The sequence below is a fragment of the Peromyscus maniculatus genome, chromosome 9 (genome assembly GCF_049852395.1).
Source record: "Peromyscus maniculatus bairdii isolate BWxNUB_F1_BW_parent chromosome 9, HU_Pman_BW_mat_3.1, whole genome shotgun sequence".
Taxonomy (NCBI): domain Eukaryota; kingdom Metazoa; phylum Chordata; class Mammalia; order Rodentia; family Cricetidae; genus Peromyscus; species Peromyscus maniculatus.
The window spans coordinates 102,121,870-102,143,868 of record NC_134860.1 but is presented as its reverse complement, the minus strand read 5'-3'; the positions used below and the strand labels follow the sequence as shown (position 1 = coordinate 102,143,868).

At 41.5% G+C, this 21,999-nt stretch overlaps 1 protein-coding gene across 1 annotated transcript in view; it reads left to right on the top strand.

The window, feature by feature from the left end:
* Positions 1 to 14,980: 14,980 nt before the first annotated feature.
* Obi1 (ORC ubiquitin ligase 1) overlaps positions 14,981 to 21,999 on the top strand; it is a 49,622-nt gene continuing 42,603 nt past the window's right edge. The window contains exon 1 of the mRNA XM_006977974.4: positions 14,981 to 15,137. Within this exon, the coding sequence (XP_006978036.1) occupies positions 15,066 to 15,137 (72 nt within the window). The 5' untranslated portion in view covers positions 14,981 to 15,065. The remainder of the gene's footprint in view (positions 15,138 to 21,999) is intronic.

The window sequence follows — 21,999 nt, the reverse complement described above, 5'->3', positions numbered from 1 at the left end:
ATGTCTGTGTATGTGTGCATAATAGTGAAGTGCCAAGGGACACAAGAAGAGGCCATCAGAACTGGAGTTCTCAGCAGTTGAGAGGTGCTGGGAACCAAACTCGGGACCTCCGTAAGAGCAGTGTGGGCTCCTAACCACTATGTCTGGGCCTCTTCATCTTTTGGAACTGAAGAGAACCTGCTTGTATTTTGCCTTTGCTGGGAAAGTCATTTACAATCAGTTTGCAAGCGGAGAAAAAAAAAAGCCTGTCTATTTATGCCTATCTTAGGCCCAGCATGCAAGGCCCAATACCCCTGTGCTTAGCCTTGAACATCGAATATCACTTTCCAGGTATTGAGCATGTCTGTGACTGACAGCAGCATGCCAGCGGGAGCTGCCAGGTACAGCTGTTGCCCAGCTGTTTACAAGGCCTCTTCATTGCTTCAGGCTGAGCTTATGTGGTTTGTCCTCTGCTACCGTAATGATGATTGCTCAAGCCTCAGTGCTACAGAAATATGCTAAAAACCTGGTATTCTCTGTAGAGTTGAGTCACGTTTTTGTGGGTCCTGCAGTGGTAGTATTCTCCTCGCCCAGAACTTGCCCTGAGATTAGGTTATGCAGCCCAGAAGGTACATTTACCCAATGTGTTGTCATCTTGGGTTGCTTTTAGAGATTTCTGATGCCTGAAGTTCACACAGGGAACTCTCCTGTTTATGCACTTTGCAGTCCAAAGAGCGTTCTTTTTATTCCTAAAATGAAGAGGGATCTCATGGGAATGAATGCTGTTACCCCACTTATCTTCAAGCTCATTCCTCTCTACTATGACCTCCCTCTGACTATTCTTCTAAGCCTATACCAGGCCATCCTTATGCCAGGAAATCTACTGCTCCTGCCTGTGGAGCTCTACCTCTCTTATGCTCACACATCGCCACACTTAGTGCTTAGTAGGTTCTATGAGCTCACAACATGCATACATAACAACCTGCTTTTTCATTCCATGGCTTTATTTCACAGAGTGTCTATAAGGTACCTCTTTGGATACTGATACTTGCAAAGTCCAGAGTGCAGAACCTTCATGGCTGGCCTTGGCCTCTCTCCCCAGCTTCTCTACTTCTGACCTTCACCCAGTGTGTGCTCCAATTAAAGTGAACCATAGACTGTTTCTTCACACTTTATTATTTCCATAATTTAGAATAAGCTATCACCTCCACCCAGAAGAGCATGCCCCTTCCTGTATATGTCTACATAGGACCAGTTCAAATGATGTTTTTTTCATGAAGTTTATTTTATTCACACTTAAAATAACCTTCCCATTTCCCACTGCCACATATTTTAAAGTCTCTGAAGACTCTTAGCCAATGTTATTTTTCTTTTTTTAAGAGTTAGCTGTCTATACCATTTCTTGCCTCTGCCATACTATAAATATCTTAAGATTGGGTCCATATTCAATGTATCTTTCTTCATACTGTCTAGAATACGATAAAACCTTAATAAAGTTCTTTCAAGGTCAGTATTTTCTTCTAAGCAGACACAGCTGGACCAGAATTTGAATGAAGGGAAAGTTTTGAGTCTTTGTGCTAATGTTGGTTAGTTCTGCATTTGGGGACAAGTCATTTAGCTTTAGTGTGCTTAAATGTAAACCTGGAAGAAGAGCACTTTCCCCATCTTTCCAGTCTGCTCACTGGGCCATGATGATGGGCTAATCAGACTATGTGTTGAAAGTGCTCTGATGACTACAGTCCACTACAGAGCAATTAGCACCCTCACACGCCGGCAGATACACTTGTTTCTACACAACTAAACAATTACAGCTAAACCTTTCAGGTCCATAGAACTGCCTAGCTCAATGTGTTCACACAGTACCTGCACAGCAAGAGAAACTTGGGAACTTGTCCCAAATATTATTGTCAGTCATAACATCTAACTTCAGTCTTGTGCCCTGTCCACTAAACCATTTATAGGAGACTCCAGAAATTCTAAACATAATGTTTTCATGTCATAAATACAAATTTGCCGAAACAGATTCTGTGACATTTTGACTGAAGGTTCTAAAGAATTTAGATTTACTTGGCTGACTTAAGAAACACTTTCGAAGCACACTAGTTAGGAGCTCACTGTGTCTGCCCATCACAGGTTGCACAGTATTTATACTGCAACATACCTTTCTCAGCTCTCACCAAAATGCAATCTAGAAAGTTGGCAATTTTGTGTCTGCTTTGATCATTGTTGTGTTTCAAACCTATATCAGTGGTCGGCACACAATACATTTTAAATACATTTGTTTGAACAATATATTTCAAACACATATGCAGTAACAAACTACTAATCACAGGAAGGTTGCTGTGTAGATAACAGTAAAACATAAAACCTAAGAAACTGAAAATGAAGCCTCCTAATGTTTTAGAAATTAATGTTTTCTTTTAAGTTACGTTTTCCGTAATGACTGGCATTCAGAAAATGGAATTCCATAAAAGTGCCACTGTTGCTACTAAAAACAAATCTAGAATAATTTTTCAAGTTTAAGAGGGAGAGAAGCCTCTGGGATGGACCAAACCTCAGCACCAATCTTGGCTGAAATGGATTATAACTTTAGAGAGAATATGAAAAAGCATCCTGGGAAACATCAATTTCAACTTACATCCCTACAAAATAAGCATTATTGATGAATTTTAGAACTTCGCTGATGCCATACATCAATATCTTATGCAGATTTCTTTTGTAAACCAAATAAATATTTTTCTAACAGGATGCCTCAAATTTTTAATATAGAAGGAAGCATATTAAGACAAAAATGTGATATTTAGGTAATAGACCTTTGATTTTGAAGAAGTATTTTATTAAATACAATATTGACACACACAGCTGAAAGACAGGTAATGAATCAAATGTACTAGGTAAGGACCTTTTCAGAATGTTCACACATAGCAAAGTAAAGCACAGTTAAATGTTTAGGTGAAATGAAAACAACAAAGAATAACACACAGGGACAACTGATATTTAAAAATATAATGTACTATAATTAACAATGATATTGACCTTGACGTAGTTTAGTACATGCTTAGGCCTTCCAGAAAGCATCTGAAGATACTTTAGAGTCACAGAATTACAAGTCATTTTAACTGTAGCATTGTCAACCTGAGCTTTCTACTTACTTAAATTCTGGATCACAGATATTTGCTATGTAGATACATGAAGGCAGGAATTAGGAAATGCATGTCTACAAATACAGCATTATATAGTATAAATGCAGAATGCACACACTTGACTCTTGCTTTTCTTTTCTAAAGCATGACTTTTCATTATTTCCCTAAAAAGCATAATACTTTCTAAACAAATACTTGCAGCATTTTAAGAAAGATTGTAGGCAATTGAAACTTTAGTGTTTTTTTTCCATTTAGCACAGTTGTTTTTAATGTGTAAGCATGTTTTTCCTGCCTTTATACACACACACACACACACACACACACACACACACACACACACACACGTATATATACCACATACGTGCACAATGTCCACAGATGCCAGAAGAGGGTGTCAGATGCCCAGAACTGTAGTTACAGATGGCTGTGAGCTACTATGTGGGTGCTGGGAACTGAACTCGGGTGTTCAGCAAGAGCAGCAAGTGTGTTGAACTACTGAGCCATCTCCCCAGTCTCAGCACAGGCTTTGAATCTTGGAAACTTTCACTTTTGTACCTTCACAAGTTTTTATTTATCCCAATAACATGTTGCCCTTTAAGGGTTAGGCGTCCTGCATTGACACATACTGTGATGGGTTTTGTTCTTCCAAAATAAGTGAGCGAAGCAGAAGAAGTTATTAACTTATTCAGTTCTTACCACAGTTTAGTTACTCAAGGCAACTGGTAACCTAACAGGCTGGGAAATGTTCATTTTTTTTTTTCAGAAAATATAAGGATTCACATTGAAGCCATAATATTGAATCTTCATCATCACCACTATTATTATTTAAATTGACCAAAATTGATCATATTCCTGTGGGGAACAATGGTGGTATATTTTCATATAAACATTCTACAATGATTAAATCAAGATAAGCTAATACATGTATAATCTACAATATATTTTTGCTGCATGAACATTTTAAATTCAGTCTTAGCAATTTCAAAACACATATGACATTATTATTAATCACAGTCATCGTGCTTTGTAAGACGTCATCAGTCAAAAACTCATCCTTTCTCGGTGCCTGAAAATTTGCACCCTTTGGCTGACAACATCTCTCATCATTTTTCCACACCTCCACCATTGCAATCTCTCTCTCATGCAGCCTGTTTGACATGTTTGGTTTCCCATGTAAATGAGATCATGCAACACAATACTGAGTAGTCAGTGAACTTTCAATTCAGTAATTGCCTATGTTCTTGCCCCACTCCCATTATTCAAACTAAAATTCCTAGAATAATCCCAACTCTCTTTCCCCATATGTGCTTTCTAATGTCAGAAGGCACCCTCTTGCCAAGTCAGTTTCTCTGCCCATGCAGTCCTGTTGGTTCTGAAAGCCCTGTCCTACAGTGTATTCTGACTATCCTTTCCTAGAAATGGGAAATTTTACACAGTCCTCAGCCTGAAAGGGATCTTCTCAGGATTCTATAGCATATGTAAGCCAAAGTGAGTATTCTCTAGGTGCTGGCTGTCATGGCTATTATTATCTTATTATCATACTCCATTTGATAAATTTGTTATTTATTATGTACTTTTTCTGAGGATTGAACTCAGGGTTTCACAAATGCCAGCCAAATTTCTACCACTGAGCTATATCTCTGGACCTCGATTAACTGATCCAAGGTCTTTGCAAACAAATACTACGCCATCTTGACAACTGACCATGGAATCAACAGCTACTAGCACACAAGTCACAGTGCACTAACAGCACTTGCTGTCTCCGTGGTGCTGCTGCTCCCCTGAAGCCCAGTTTTCTGAACTATAAAACAGGGACCTGGGCAGTTAGTCTTCAGAGTTGTTGAAGGAAACACATACTACACACTCTGGAACTCACTATTCTTGTTGGGTTCTGTAGCAGGAATCTTAAAAGTTCTTATTAATAAAACAAACCAGGGCTGGAGAGATAGCTCAGTGGTTAAGAGCACTGGCTGCTCTTCCAGAGGACCTGAGTTCAATTCCCAGCAACCACATGGTGGCTCACAACCATCTGTAATGAGGTCTGGTGCCCTCTTCTGGCCTGCAGGGATACATGCAAACAAAACATTGTATACATAATAAATAAATAAATAAATCTTAAAAAAAATAAAAATAAAACAAACCTGAGGCCAGTTATTGGGGTGAACACTGGAAGATCAGAGAGACAGAACAAGCCACAGCTGACCTCACCTGGCCAACTTCTCAGCTGATCTTGTTTCCTCAGACTGGAAGCCTCTGTGTCCTCATATCCGAATGGATTTCAGCTGCACTGTGCTGCTCAAAACCTAAAAGCTTAACTAACCAAATGCTTAACCAGTCAAATGCTTCTAGTTTCTGGTCCTCACGCCTTATATACCTTTCTGCTTTCTACCATCACTCCCTGGGATTAAAGGTGTGAGTCACCATGCTTGGCTGTATCCTTGAACAGATGGATTTCTGCCTCTGGAATGCTAGGATTAAAGGCATGTGCTACCACTGTCTATCCTAAGTATCTAGTGGCTTTTCTGTTCTCTGACCCCAGATAAGTTTATTAAGGTACACAATATTTTGGGGAACACAATGCTACCACAGGGTTCCCTTTGTAGCTCTTTAGGAGTTACATGTCTACGAAAAGAATTACAATCAAAATTAAACTCTTTTTTCCCCCCATATGTTTATTCAAAGCCATGCTGTTCACTTTCTTTTGATTTCAAAGTAATGGCTACTCAAGAATTATGGTTTGGATATGAAGTTTCCCTCCAAAAGCTCATGTGTTAAAGACTCAATTCCGATGCAATACTCATGAATGGGGCTTTTAGGTAGTCACTGCTTCATGAGGGCTCTGGTCTACTTAACAGATTAAGCTATTGATGGCTTTAAATTTTGATGGCTGTGCTGCTTAGCTTTGTGTCAACATGACACAAACTAGGTGTGGTGGTTTGAATGAGAATGGCCCCCAAAGGCTCATATGGTTGAATGCCTAGTCCCCAGTTAGTGGAACTATTTGGGAAGGATTAGGGGTGTTGCTTTGTTGGAGTAGGTGTGACCTTGTTGGAGGAGGTATGTTACTGGGAGTGGGCTTTGAGATTTAGAAAGACTATGACAGCCGGCTGATTAGTTCAGTTGGTTAGAGCATGGTGCTGATAAAAAGCCTATGCCAGTCTCTCTCTCTCTCTCTCTCTCTCTCTCTCTCTCTCTCTCTCTCTCTCTCTCTCTCTGCCTGCAACTTGTGTATCATGTGAGCTCTCAGCTACTACTTCAGCACCATGCCAGCCTGCCCACTGCCATGATCCCTAACATGATGGTCATGGACTAACCTTCTAAAACTGTAATCAAGCCCCAATTAAATGTTTAAAAATTCCTTGATCATGTTTCCTTCGAGCAATAGAACAGTAACTAAGACAGGAGATATCTTAGGATTTGTATTGCTGTGATAAAACACCACAACCAAGGCAATTTATAGAAGGAAGAGTTTACTTTGCATTTATAGTTTCAGGGGATTAAGTTCCTTAATGGAAGGGGGGAAAGGTGGCAGATATGGAAGCTGAAAGCTGAGGATTCAAATCTCTAACTGCAAGCAGGAAACCGAGGGAGAACCTAAAATGGTGCAGGTCTTTTAAAACCTCGGAAGTGCACCCCATTAACATATTTCTTCCAGCAAAGCCACACATCCCTAAGTCTTTCTCAGCATCCACCTACTGGGGACCTTCCCTGGACCTGCAGGTCATTCTTCAGTGAGAGATTTCTGAGAGAACAAGGGGATGAGAAAATAAAGAAGATGGAGAAACTGGGGTCAGGAGATCTTACACAAGCTAAGTCTTATGCCAAGCAAGTTTACCAAGAAGTGCGCCATTTTATATACAGTTCGTAGGGGGGGGGGGGGATGGGACAGAGTCAGCAGAAAGCTATCATACAATGGGACAAGAAAACTAACCAAGCAATGTCGAACAAAGGGACACAGGATGTCTCAAGTGCACCACAGACTTGGTATACAGAGGCTTTGGGACTGATAACTCTATTCTCTTCAGGGAAGAGAAGTCAGATTCTCATGAACTGAAACCTTAACTTCTTCGGAACCCTGGCACCAGCCCCAGACTGAACCTCACAGAGTCTTCCCCTGGGCAAGCACACAAAGCTTGCCTTCCCTTTGTCCTTTCATCAGGGACTCTGAGAAAGACATGGATTGGCCTGGCTCCCAACGGCAACCAACTAATTAAATACCAGAACTATGAGGGACATCTCACTAAAACTACTGCACTAGGGTTATGTGGGAAGAGGGAACCTCTGCTGAGAAAATGTCACCATTAGATTGCCCTGTAAGAAAGCCTGTGAGGCATTTTCTTGATTGTTGATTGACGTAGAAGGACCCAGGCCATTGTGGGTGGTGATACCCCTGGCCAGACAGTCCTGGTTGTGCAGGGGTGGTTGTCTGTGATTTACCCTGAAGCACTGCCCCAGGAGGCAGCAGATAACTGCTAGGTACCTGCCCCCACCTGGGGTGTGGCTGAGACCGGGACCCTTTAAGAACTGAAATGCGTAAGTGCTCACTCTCTTGGCTACCTCATGATCCTGGACGTTGGATGCTGGATGGCAGACCAAGTCAGAGTTCTCCAGAAAACCACACTGGATTGCGCCTCACCTCTGCTGGATCCTGTAACCGACCCCTTTGCTTGCTGGAAGTTGACGCAAAATAAACCTCTTTTCATTATGAGATAAACTACGTGGAATTGCCTCGTTAATTGCCACTACATGGTTGTACAAGAAAGAAGGCTGAGCAGGCCATGGGAAGCAAGCCAGAAAGGAGCACTCCTCCAGTTTCTGCCCCGACTTCCATCAGTGATGGACTGTGACCTGGAATATATAATCCAAATAAGCCCTCTTCTACCCAGGTCGCTTTTGTCACGGTCATGATCACAGGTGCAGGAACAAACTCGGACAGTGGCATCATTGGAGGGAGGAGGAAGTGTATCACTGTGGACATGCCCAGGAAGGATGCATCTTGTCCCTGGAAGTGTCTCCCAAGCCTGCTTCCCACCACCATGAGGTGAGCAGCTCTCTCCATAGCATGCCCCTGCTGTGATGCCCTGCCTCATCACAGCCCCAAAGTGGTAGACCGAGACCTCTGAAATTGCAAAGCAAAATCTTTCCTCTTTGTACATATTTCCTCAGGTCCTAACAACCAAATTTAACCCAGCAATGAAAGACACAAGTCACTCAAAACTGATCCCTTCCTTTATAGATTCACTAATCTTCACTTCTTTATACATCCATATGTGAGTTTGTTGAGTATGATAAATACTGACTGAATTTGTATATGCCTGTTTCTGGCTGGGCTTTGGCTGTTGTTGGTTTAGCTTGGTTTGGTTTTGGTTTTCAGAGTCAGGGTCTCACTGGCCATCCTGGAATTTGCTTTGTAGACCAGGCTGACCTTGAAGTCACAGAGATACACCTGCCTCTGCCCACAGAGCGTTGGGATTAAATGCATGCACCACCAACCCCGGGCTTTCCAATCTGAAGTAAGCTATCAGAATTGTAGCAGGGTCCTTGCTATTGTTCCCTTTGGGGGTGGGGGCCAAGTAGGTGCAGAGTCAAACCACACAGACTCCGGGAGAATGTCGAAACAACAAGCTCAGTTTATTCAGGAAGAGACAAGCCTTATATACCCTCCACACCACGCATGGGGGAGGTCTGATAAATATGCATCAGCTGGTGTGACATGGCTGTCTCTCATTGGTCCAGGTCATCTCCAGATCATGTTTCAGCTGCTGTTGCTAAGACCATCAGGCAGACCCAGGCTGGCTCTCAGAAAGTATCTTTTTTACTTGTTTGGGCCTTCTGGCCCTCAAGCCCGTGAGGGATGAGTCATCCCACACAGAATAATCTCCAGTGTGCTCCAAGTGGTATTTTCCACAGCAGTCCTTGGTGCTTCTGACTTTTTTTTAAGGTCTCCTAGGTGATCCCCAAGTCCCAGAAAATGCCTCAGCCACTCATACCCTTCCTTAGAACTATATGGTGAATTCTGTGTTTGATAGTTGTTTTGTGATATGATTAGATTTAACAACTAGGTCACGCCGGGCGGTGGTGGCGCACGCCTTTAATCCCAGAACTCGGGAGGCAGAGCCAGGCGGATCTCTGTGAGTTCGAGGCCAGCCTGGGCTACCAAGTGAGCTCTAGGAAAGGCGCAAAGCTACACAGAGAAACCCTGTCTCGAAAAACCAAAAAAAAAAAAAAAAAAAAACAAACTAGGTCTAGTGATGACTTGTTTTAAACCTAAGGAATCATTCTGAGGTTATTTTGCCCAGACATACAGCCTGGAGAACTAATGCCCACAGAGATGTAGTGACCATCTGCCACATAGGCAGGTGAACAGCACCGCTGGACTTGTCTTCTACCTCCTCAGCTTTCCAGAGTTTGTTAACGTGTATCAAATGTTTACAGGGTATCATACTGATTGGTGTGGGGTGGGAGGGAGGAAGATTACTGATCAAACAGGTGAGGATCCTGAACTGGTGATTGTTAGGATGACAATCCTTGTCCGCTGATGAATAGGTGACTGGACACACAGTTCATGAAAAAAACAAAACAAAACAAAAACAACAACAACAACAACAACAAAAAAAAAACAAAACCAAAAACAAAACCAAACAAACACACAAAAAACAAAAACATGGAGCTCTGTTTCAAGGAAAAGCAGCTTTACAAGACTAGCCAGCTACTGAGGATCCCATGGTCAAGTGCACTACACTGTTTTGGGAGAGCTGGTCTTAAATGGAAGGCAATTATTTGTGGACCCTCAGGAAGTAGTATAAAAACATTAACATTGTTTATAGTAGCCTGGCTTTGGGGTTCCTACGGGGAGCATCACCTTGAAACTTCTGTCCGTACACAAGGCAAGATGTGTGCGGGCATGGTCAGCTCAATGTGGAAAGTAGCTGTTCAGAGGTTGGTTTCCTGTTCCTCACGGTGTTCTGGAAAACCCCACCACCTCACCAACCTTGGAAATTCTTGTTACAATATTCCCAGATGTGATATTTCCTTCCTTTATCTCCTACCATTCAACAAACATTTATGAAGCAACATTTCGCCTTAGGTGGAGATAAAATATTCTCTTAAAAATGACATGATTAAAAACAATCACCCAATTTGCAACATTTTAAAATATTTAATATTATAACCTGCTATGTCACAATGGCCAGGGGCAAACCAACAATAAGAGTATCCAGGAAAGAAATTACTGAAGACATGGCTACTTTTGGGTGGTATACACATGGTAGACTCAGTTGTTAGATTCATAACATGCTTCATTTCTAGTACAGTGACTGGCACAGTATTGATAATCAATAAATATTTGTTCAGTGGATAAATGAAGCCAGGGATCTTGTTTGTTTGATTCACAGTTTTACACCCAGCCCTTGGACACATGCCTAGTAGTAAAAATATTTAAATATTGGTGGAGTGAACAAATGAATAATTATTTTCACTTATTTATTTTCCAACCATTATGCTGTGTCTACATCTGAACTTGGTGTGCACTTTATATTGTTACCCAAGAAGCCATATTTTTGCTTCAAGCCAATGCAGATAACTTTTGCAACAGAATGTAAGCTCTATGAGAGAATTTTATCTGAATGAGCTTTCCTTCATACTTCTAATCAACATGCACTGAATGACAAAGGCATGAATGAAGTTGTACAATGAAAGGGGACCACATATATCAACACATTCATAAGTAAAACACAAAGATATTGCAGAAGAAAACCCCAGTTCCTCAGGTGCAGTAAGAAACATTTTTTTCTGGCCTTCATCTTGGGATATTTTAACTCATAATACCCAGTCTTTGATAGGATGTTACCTCATAGAATGCCCATGCAACTGGGCCAGTACCTCTGATTAATTTTTAATATAATTTTTATGAGTTTTCTTAGTTTTAAGCACAATCCAGGTGGGGTGTATAAATTTAAAACAAAAAAAATGCTCTTTTAGGAATGGAAACTAAATTTAATCTGAAATCAATATTTATGAAGTTGTGATTAATTGACTGATGGTCCAATGATTACAAACCATCTATCTGAAACATCTACTCAAATTTATTAGCTTTAACCAAAAAAAATTTTTTAAAGAAAAACAATCTAAACTGGGTCAATGAGAGAATAATGCATTCCTAATCAATTTTTAATAGCACTTAAGATTTTATTTTTTTTAAACTTGCTTTTAAATTATTTATCATTAAAATGAATCTGATTTAAACAAGGGGTAAAAGGTGTTCCAGGGCTTGATGGTTTTCTTTGCAAAGAAATTCAATTATGACTGACTTTTTATTACTGAACTACTTATTAATAATAATACATCTTGCACTTGCACCAAGGCATTGGGCCAACAACCTCAGAGAGTCCTCAAGTGTGAGCTAGAAGTTAGCACTAATTCTACCATTATCTGCTGTGTTACCATATCCAAGCCTCAATTTCTTCATCTGTGAAGGACTAGGCCTTTATAAAGACCTCCAAGAGCCTTTCGACTACTACAGCCTTATAATTCTAAGGAATCAGGGGTCCTAATTTACCTTTTCCAAGTACCATTTGTAACTGAACTCCTCAGTTCACAGGGTCCCTTGTAAAGCCACTAAGAATATATTGTGTAGGGTCAGTGAGATGGTTCAGTAGCCAAGGCGCTCGTCATCAATGCCTGATGATTCTTTGTTCATTCCCCTAGCCCACGTGGTAGAAGGAAAGATAGAAAAAGATTTCTGAAAATTGCTCTCTGACCTCCACACACACTTGAGCACATACAAATAAATATTTTTTTAAAAAAGATATATTGAACAAAAAATCTATTTCAATTAAAAATAAAGAAAAAAAGTGAAATTGAAAATAAGTATTCAGTGAGCCATGGAATATTGTCCTTTTAGAGTAATGGCAGCATCTTTTAGCAATCTGTGCCAACAATATCTATTTAGAGCATAATTTGTCCAAAATAGGAGATGCTCTTTACAGAGTAGAGAGAAGAGAGTTCTTGCCCTGAAGCTGTGGCCTTATCTAAAGGAAAGCTCAGGAACTGACCTGGAGCCCTTATGGACCTAGAGAGTCCTAGTCACAGTGATATAGGGATATTATGTGGATGTGGATGTGTGCATATATATGTATATGTGTATGCTAAGTACAAAGCATAACGTGAACAAAGCAGGCCTGTTACAGCATTAGGCAATCTGTGTTTATTCATACAGTAATAAACACATTAAAATGTTTGTGAGGATATGTCCTAGAGTGTTAAGAGTGACAGGGAGGTGTATTGAAAATGTAGATGAACTTTTACTTACTATATTGTGCATTTTAAATAGTTTAATTTTCTTAAAATGAACCTTAATATTTTCATAGTTCTGAAAATATATATATGGAGAGATTTCTTTTTACAAGTATTCCAAAAGATATTATTTAAAATAAAATGGTTTGGACTTATAAAAAGGCAGTTAATAGGTAAAAAATACATTATTATTTGCAGAATAATCACTTAGTACCATATACTTGAAAAATTAAATGTTGACCTTAAACTCTAGAAACATTGAGACTGGACATGGTTTTGTGTGCCTTTAGTCTTAGTATTTAGGAGGTAGAGGCAGGAGGTCTCTATGAGTTTCAGGCTAGTCTGGTATACAAAGTGAGTATCAGGCCAGTCAAGGCTACATAGTGAGATACTCTCTAAACCAAACAAAACAAAGGAAAAAATAACAAACAACCACCTCCCATAATTTGTTAAGGAAATAAACCCAAAATCCACTATAATAGAATTAAACCAGTACAGATACAGCTATATGGAGAGAGCATTGGAAAGCTGTGTCAATAATAGCAAAAGTAGGAAGAGATGTTGGAAATAGCTAGATCTTATTATTTTAATTAAACCAGGCTTTATTTGTAAAATTTATCTTTGAAACTAGGTATTGACATGAATCATCAAAATCAGTGGTTTTCAACTTGTGGGTCTTGACCCCTTTGAGATTGAATGACCCTTTCACAGGGGTCACCTAAGACCATCAGAAAACACAGATATTTACGTTACAATTCAAAACAGTAGCAAAATTACAGTTATGAAGTGTCAACAAATCTTTATGGTTGGGGGACACCATAACATGAGGTATTAATGGGTCGCAGCATTAGAAAGGTTGAGAACCACTGATCTAAATGATTTATCAGACGTGCATTTGCGGGTAAGAGGTAGAGCTCTTTTGGAATAGAAGTGTCTTCTACATATCTGTCCCTTGTTGTAGTAATCTCAGGAATAGATGTCACTGACAGGTCATCTCCACTCCTCTGTCTCACTCAGGGGCTGTAGAAGGAGGCCCTGAAACACCATGGGACTTCCTCATTCTAATCCTGGGCTTCAGTCCAGAATGTGAAAGATACATTCTCTAGGCTTGTGAATTCTGGACCTAGAGTAAATATGACTTTGCTTTCAAAGAACCACAAGGTTTTAGAAATAGATTATTCTCCTGATAGGCCTTCTGAAGAAGTGTCCATTACACAGGGACTCAGTAGGGCTCTTTCATTCGGTTCTCTCATTCCAAGGCGACCATAGCCTCTAACTCTTAGGAAACAGATATTGAACTGCCACCAGTGAGCCACTTTTGAATTGGACTTGGGGTTCTCCAGGCCAGTTGTCAACTTCTCCAGTTGCATTTTTGCCTGGTTATTTTAGAGCCATGATGATTGGCCTCCACCTTCATTTCACACAAGACACACACAGAGAGAGAGAGAGAGAGAGAGAGAGAGAGAGAGAGAGAGAGAGAGAGAGAGAGAGAGAGAGAGAGAGAGAGAGAGAGAGAGAGAGAGAGAAAGGCACCAAGGGGCAGATGCTTAATAAGCTGCCTGAGGCCATGACCTAGGAAGTTGTCCAAGGCAGGGATGTCTTCTCCATGAGTCTCTTTAACAAAGAGATGAGCAAAAGGCATTTCGCTTGATTCTGAATTTCCCATCTCTCAAGTTTCGTTCGTTTGTGTCATCTCTCACATTAGCTCTTTCTCATTTACACCAAGTTGCTGTAAAATCCTAAGTTTTACAGGTAAGATTCAGTTGGGAGCGTTTAGATTCTTTTCTTGGTCATTGTTGGGCAATGCTAATTTGTAACCTCACAAATTATCTCCTGGCGTTCAACAACACAAGTGGTTCATCTCACATCCTACGTGTACTTAAAATGAAGTCGTTAAAATGCATTGTGCAAGTGTATGCCTAGCACCGTGCAGTTTCCTCACTCAGGGTGAATCAGAGCCCTGGCTGGAATCTTTAAACCCCCTGAGTGGGGAAGCACAGAAGGGCTAGTGAAAGTCTGTCTTCAAGGAGAACCGAGATTGAATTTACCCAGGTACTTCTGGATAGTTCTGGATGAAGAAAACCATTGCTTTTAAGTCAATTACCGTGCCTTCTGTAAGCACACTGTAGGGAAGGAACTGAGAGGGAACAGTTGTTTTGAAACTATTAAATGAATAGGTAACTTTTTTTTTTCTCGTTATGTTTTGAGGGCTCCATTTTCTCTAGACGTGTGGCTCAACTCCCCACCCCCATTCAACTCTCTGGAGAAAGACGTGGGGATTGAAACACCATAGCTCTCTCTCTCTCCTTCCTTGCACGAATTAATTACACTTTCCATCAATTTTCAAGAGCCTCGAACCCTCTAGTAAACCATCTTCCTCCCTCATCCCCAGCCACTTTTTAGCTCCTGGCCCGGGGACCGATTTTTAATCTGTTATTAATAATAGTGATTGTTTAATAAGGAAAGGAAAAAACAAAAAACAAAAACCGGTGGGGCGACCGCGCGCCTCAGAAGCGCGTTTCCGTCCCCTCGCCCGCCCGGCTCGCCGTGGCCCTGCCAGGCCGCCGTAGCCGGCCTCGCGCGTCCCCCAGCGTGGCGAGGAGCTGCCGTCGGCGGGACTTCCGTGTTGGCGGGATTCTGAACGCTGCCATGGCTCAGACCGTGCAGAACGTGACATTGTCCCTCACTCTGCCCATCACGTGCCACATTTGCCTGGGGAAGGTAATGGGTACGGGCTGGGAGACCAGGGCGGAGGGCCCGGTGCCCGCGGGAGCCGGGCGAGGCCGGGTGCTGGGCGGGGACGGGGCGTGAGGCGCCCCGCCGGGAGGCGAGGCGGAGGGCTGACCTGCGAGCGCCTCGGCGGCGGGCGGCCGGTCCTGGGGGGCGCGGGGGCCGACGCGGACCGAGGGGCTCCTCTGGCGCCGCCCGGAGCGAGCCTGCGGCCCGGGGCTGGGCGGCCTGCGGCGGCCTGAGCCGGCCTGCCAAGCAGAGCGGGTTAGCGCGTCAGCGCCGCAGCCTCCATCCTCCTCTGCAGCCGGTGCGGCGAGCCGCGCTTTCAAAAGCAGGCTTCCCGGGAGCCCCGCCCGAGTTCGCCAGCCTCCCCTGCACCCACTGTGATGATTGTTCAGAGGTCCGTTTTTTAAAGCCCTTCCCTTTTCTTACCCTCGTCCCGAGGGTGGCTTTTGCCATGGGTTCAAGATTCTGACAAGGAAATGATGGTGCCTGCGCCCACTCCCCTCTCTGGGCTGTGCAGAATGAGAAGCGTGGTCTTAACTCCGAGATGGGGATCGGTCACCCGAGGCCAGAGGTGCTCATGGGCTTGTGAAACTGCGTGGAGAAAGTAGTCTGGTATCAGAAACGGAGTTTTGAATGTTCTCCTGCATCCGTGTTCCCCTTTCATTTCCGAGTGTGCCTCCGATTCGGCTCTTTTGAAAAGCGTGCCTTTACCGCGTGGTTCAAGAACGGCAAAGAACTGGAGCATGCATTCTTTTCCACCCTGATTGCTTTTTGTATGTAGTGTGCCCGAGAGAATGTAGGCTGCAGTTTACAGCCTCGGGCTTAACAGGGAAAAAAAAGAAGTGAGTGCCAGCCAATAAGATGGCCTGCCTTTAAGGGTTGAAGGTTCAGCGTAGATTTGCCGATTCAGTAAATAAAAGCAAGTTAGGATTGGAGGCAACTGCTAACCCTAGACAGAGTCAGAGTAAAAGGCCAGTAAAATAGCACATGTTCCGTGAGAAAGAATGGCTTGCTTGATCTCGGGCAAGCTGAAGGATGGCTTCCACAGAGGTGGTTTTCGAGCTGGCCAACTGGTAAATCTGAACTATATTTTCTTCATACCCATAGATTCCATCAGTTCCACCTTTTGCTTCTTTCAAACATACTTTTTTTTTTTTTTCTAACTTCTAGATTATTGTTTCTTAACCTTACTTCAGGGAGGAAAGACTGTGTGTGTGTGTGTGTGTGTGTGTGTGTGTGTGTAATTTTTTAATTGAGTACAATTCAGGCTTTGTCAGGTTTTATTGTTTCCTTATGTCTCAGTTTCCACAGCTGAAAATGTATTTAATTTTATCAACCCCATTAACTTGTTGGAAGGATTTGTGTGGTCCTCAGTGGAGTGGAGATAGATTTTTTTGATCCCCAGGAACATTTGTGAATATGTAGTTACTTTTGATTGCTCCCAGGGATAAGCTAATGGCATATGATTGGTGGATTCCAGAGCCGCTGCTAGCTAAATTTCCCATGATATACAACACAAAATGCTTCAGTTTAGAAAAATATTGATAGTGCCCTGAATGAGAAGCCGCTACCTGGACCAATATATAATTCCTGGTCAATGAGCCTGACATAGTAGGGCTGTTAATGAAGAACTTCAAACTCGAGTCTTCCCAAATACATTTGCTGTTTTAAGAAAGGGATTTGGTCATTCAAGAGGTGAAATGCCATAATAGAAAAACAAGCTGAGTGTGGTTGCACATGCCTTTAATTTGTAACTTGGAAGGCAGAGATGGTGGATCCCTGAGTTCAATGCCAGCCTGGTCTACAGAGCAAGGACAGCCAGGGCTACACAGAGAAACTCTGTATCAAAAAGGGGGGGGGGGGGAGGAGGAAGGAAGGAGATGGATTGTCGAGTTAATCTTTGTACCAGAGACTTCCCCTTCACCTTCCTGTCCATTCACTGTACAGAGCACAGTATTACACTTTACTCTCTCTCCTCTTCCTGTCCTTCACCATCTTGGAAACATCTTACCATGCTTCCTCCTTCAACATGCGTGCCGCTGAAGACTTAGGGATGTTATGTGCTACTTAACCTTTGCCATTATGGTCCAGCCTTTCTATTTTTTAAGAGTACTGTTTTATTGCTAGAGATCTCATCTGAGAGAAAGTTGATTGTGAAGACTAATGACATGGGCAAATTATAATCGTTTCTATACTGTAGAACTTCTAAACCTATGCCTCTTTGGGTATTTTGTGTAGTGGGATCTGGGTAGAGGAACATGGGTAGACAAGAACTGATATACTAAATTCTCTGTATTTTACTGCTTTGAGTACAGTCAAATAAAAGAATTGATTTTAAATTAGTTTTTGTGTTAGTTACTTTTGTTGCTATGATAAAAAAAAAAAAAAACACACCAGGGACAAAAGTGACTAATGGAAGAGTTTATTTTTGCTTATGGTTCCAGAGGGAGAGTCCATAATGGTGGGGAAGGTAGGGGTGTAGGCAGCTGGAGCAGAAAACAGGGAGGTGGTGTAAGCTGGAGGTGAGGTTAAGCTATAAATTCTCAAAGCCCTCCGCTGATGATGTATTTCCTCCAGCAAGGCCTTACTTACAGGCTCCTCCCAAGTAGTATCATCATTCTGGGTTCAAATATTCAAATACCCAAGTTTATGGGGGACATTTCTCATTCAAACCACCACATTCCACTCCCTGCTCCCAATAGGCTCATTGCCATGTCATAACACAGTTGCATTCACTACAACTTTTAAAGTCCTCATGGTCCTTCGCTATCTTAACAGTGTTAAAAAGACTAAAGTCTCTTCTAAGACTCATCAGTGTCTTAACTGTTACCCTCCCATAAGATTTTTAAAAATTGCGTTTTTTCAATATACGATGGTACAGCCATAAATTCCCATCCCAGAATGGAGGAATGGGGCATAGTGAGAAAATACTAGCCCAAAACCCAGGGCACAAAAATCTTGTAGCTCTGTGTCCAGTGTCTGAGAGTTTAGTATCAAAAGGGCTTTCCTGCCTTTAACATAAATCTTCCTCTTGGTGTACCACTCCCTGTATGCAGTTCTCCTTGGCAGATATGGCTTGGACATCAGATATCATGGAGTCTTCACCCACAATGGGCTCTCAGGGCATCTAGCCCTCTCAGCTTCCCCACTATGTGTTGCCTGGCCTCAGTGGCTCAGAAACCATAGAGGAAGGATTCATGACTCTCTCACTCTTATATCCTTTGTGCCTCCAAAGGCACACATAGAGGACACCACCAAGTTTGGCTGCCATCTTTGGATGGAGCCTTTACCCTCTTGATGACTTTAGCAACAACTTTTGTAAGTTGAAGCAATTGTTTTCTATGAGCAAATTACCCCTCCGGCTTTCTCCCTTTAGATGTTGGAAGCTTGGCCTCATAGAATCCTGCCATTAGAGCTCCTTACCCATTGTTTTAAGGCTTCCCCTTAATGTTGATCTCTTTAACAGTAGTGCAGCCTCACTTTCAACACAAGCCTTGGCTGTAACTTTTTCTCTCCAAACTGTATATTTTTAGAATTTCTTTCTGCCCCACTTCTTCCTTTTCTTTTTTAATGAGTTTTTATTACTATTATTATTTTGTGTTACTTCCTGACCACAGTTTCCCCTCCCTCCTTTCTTCCCAGTCCCCAGCCCCATCTGCTCCTCTGTTCCTATTCAGAAAAGGGTAGACCTCCCATGGTTATCAATGAAATACGGCATATCAAGTTGCAATAAAACTAGGCACCTCTCCTCATATTAAAGCTGGACAAGGCAACCCCAGTATGAGGGATAGGGTCCTAAAAGCCAGCAAACGAGTCAGAGACAGCCCTTTCTCCCACTGTTAGGAGTCTCACAAGAAGACAAAGCTTGTTTCTTTTCATTGTAGAATTATATGAATTATTAGTAATAACAGTACCACAGACTCAATATGATGCTATCTTGAAATTTCCTCTGCCAGGGAAATTTCTTTTTAATGTAGGCTTGGGCAAGTTCTTAGGGCATGGGGAGAAGACAGCTATAAGTCGGCCAAAATATCACAGGAATGCTCTTAGCCCAGCTACTAATAATGACCTTGTTCTCTGAACTCTCTTGAGCCAGCCTTCTGCAGTCCTCATTACTCTTGTCACTAATGTCTTCCAGGCTCACATTAGGAAGGCCCTTTAATCTCTGCTTACAGCATTCTACTACTTTCCTAAAAGTCCAGAGTTCCAGTCTTCTACATTTAAAAAAAAGTCAGGTTCTTCACAGCAGTACCCTGTGTCTCCAGGTGCCAACTTCTGTACTACTTTTTGTTGCTCTGCTGAAACACTATGAACACAAGTGACCTGTGGAAGGAAGAGTTTATTTGGGCTTATAGTTCCAGAGGGAGAGGCTATAATGGCAGAAGTGGTATGACAGCAGGTGGCCTGATCAGGAAGCTGAGAGATCCCATACTCAGCCACAAGCAGGAAGCAATTATAAACTCTCAGAACCAGCCTCCAATAATGTATTTCTTCTACTTCTTAAAAATTCTATAACCTCCCTGAACATAATGCCAGTAACCAGGGACAAGGTCTCCAATTACATGAGCCTAGGGAGGACATTTCTCTCTCAAACCACCACCCAGCATCCCAAGTACAATATTTATATTTCTCCATTTTCCTGTTGAATCTTTTCTTCCCAAATAATCTCTCCTGCTTTGTGCCACATGTTATTATATAACCTCCCTTCCCCATTAAGACCTTTCCCCTACTTTTCAGGGTTCCTTTTTTTATTTTCATGACCTAGACAGACATAAAATTAAATCTAGATTATACATATGAACAAACACATTTGATATTCAAGACTTGCTTCTTTCTCTTAGCATAATGGTGTCCAGTTCCAAACATTTTCTTGCAAGATATGACTTCATTTTTGTGTATGTATCCTATTTATTCATCTGTTGATGGACATCTAAATTGGTTCCATATCTTAACTGTTGTGAACATTGCAATAATAAATATGGATGTTCAAGTACTGTATAGCATGTTGACTTAGAATCCTTCCATTTGTACTCAGAAGTGGTATATCTGTATCATAAGTAGTTCTTATGTTAGTTTTTGAAGAACCTACACAGGAACTTCTCTGGTGTCTTCTCCAGTTTACATTTACACCAGCAGTGTAAGAGTTATCGCCAGCATTTGCTGCATTTGTTCTCTTAGTGAATGCTGTTCTGATAAGAGATGGATTCTCAGAGCCATTTTAATTTTCATTTCCTTGGTGGCTTAGGATGTAGAACACTTTCAAATATATATTGGCCATTTTTATTTAAGAACTGTCATGTCAGTTCATTAGCCCATTCGCTGATTGGATGATTTGGATTTTGGTGTTTAGTTTTTCCAGTTCTTTACATATGCTAGATATTAATGCCTCTCTGATGTATAACTGCCTGTCTGATGTATAGCTGGTGATGGTTGCCTTTGCTGTTCTAGAGGTTTCTTATTTCTATTTGTCAGTTCTTTGGATTATTTCCTGTGCTATAGATCTTTTCAGAAAGTCTTTCTTTGTGCCTATATAATTTTAAATATATTTCTTATGTTTTTCTCTAGCATTTTCAAATTTTCAGGTCTTTGATTCACTTCGAATTGTTGCGGCATGCAAGGGTAGAGTGATGGGTCTAGTATGATTCGTCTACATGTAGATATCCAGTTTTCCCAGCACCAGTGTATGTTTTTGTCACCTTCACATATTGCCTATAAGTTCGTTAGATGTAGGCTTATGATCTTGAAATATGTTCCTTTTATTCCAAATTTGTTTGTGACTTTTTGTTTGTTTTGTTTTTGGAGACAGGGTTTCTCTGTGTAGTTTGGTGCCTGTCCTGGATCTCACTCTGTAGACCAGGCTGGCCTCAAACTCACAGAGATCCTCCTAGCTCTGCTTCCCATGTGCTGGGATTAAAGGCGTGCCGCCGCCGCCGCCACCGCCGCCGCCGCCGCCGCCGCCGCCACCACCACCACCACCACCACCACCACCACCACCCAGCTGTTTGTGACTTTTATTGTGAAGGGATAGTGAACTTTGTCAAGGATTTTTGTTTTCTGTCTGCTGATGTGATCCTGTGATTTATGTCCTTAACTTGATTTCTTATATTTATTGTATATATTGATCCAGCTTTGCCTCCCTAGGCTGAAATCAACTTGGTCATGATGTATGATTTTCATGTGTTCTTTAATTTTTTTTTCTAAATTTTATGTGTATGAATGTTTTACTTGTATACGCATTGTGTGTGTACTTTGTGCCTACAGAGGTCTGGTTCCCTAGAACTGGAGTTACAGACAGCTGTGATCCATCATGTAGAGCAGTGGTTCCCAACCTTCCTAATCCATCCTTTAGTACAGTCAATTCTTCATGTTGTGACCCCCCAACTATAAAATTTTAATAAATATATTTTATTTATTTACTTATTTATTTATTATATAAAAATAAAATAAATATAAAATTGCTGTTTTATTTCTTTCTACTTCATAACTCTAATTTTGCTGTTATGAATTATAATGTAAATATCTGATATGCAGAATATCTGACATGTGACCCCAATGGGGTCACAACCCACAGGTTAAGAAACACTGATGTAGCTGCTGTGACCCAAACCTGGGTCTTCTGCAAGAATAGTGAGTGCTCTTAGCCACCGAGTCATTGCTCCAGTTCCCTTACTGTGCTCTTAAGTAGATTTACAAAAATTTTGTCAAAAAGTTTTCTGTTTGTGTTCATCAGCGAAATTGTCCTACCATCTGTCTTTCTTTTTTTCTGTGTATTTATCTGGTTTGGTTATCGTGGTAATATTAGCTTCGTAGAATGAGTTTGATAATGCTCCTTCCCATCTTATCTTGT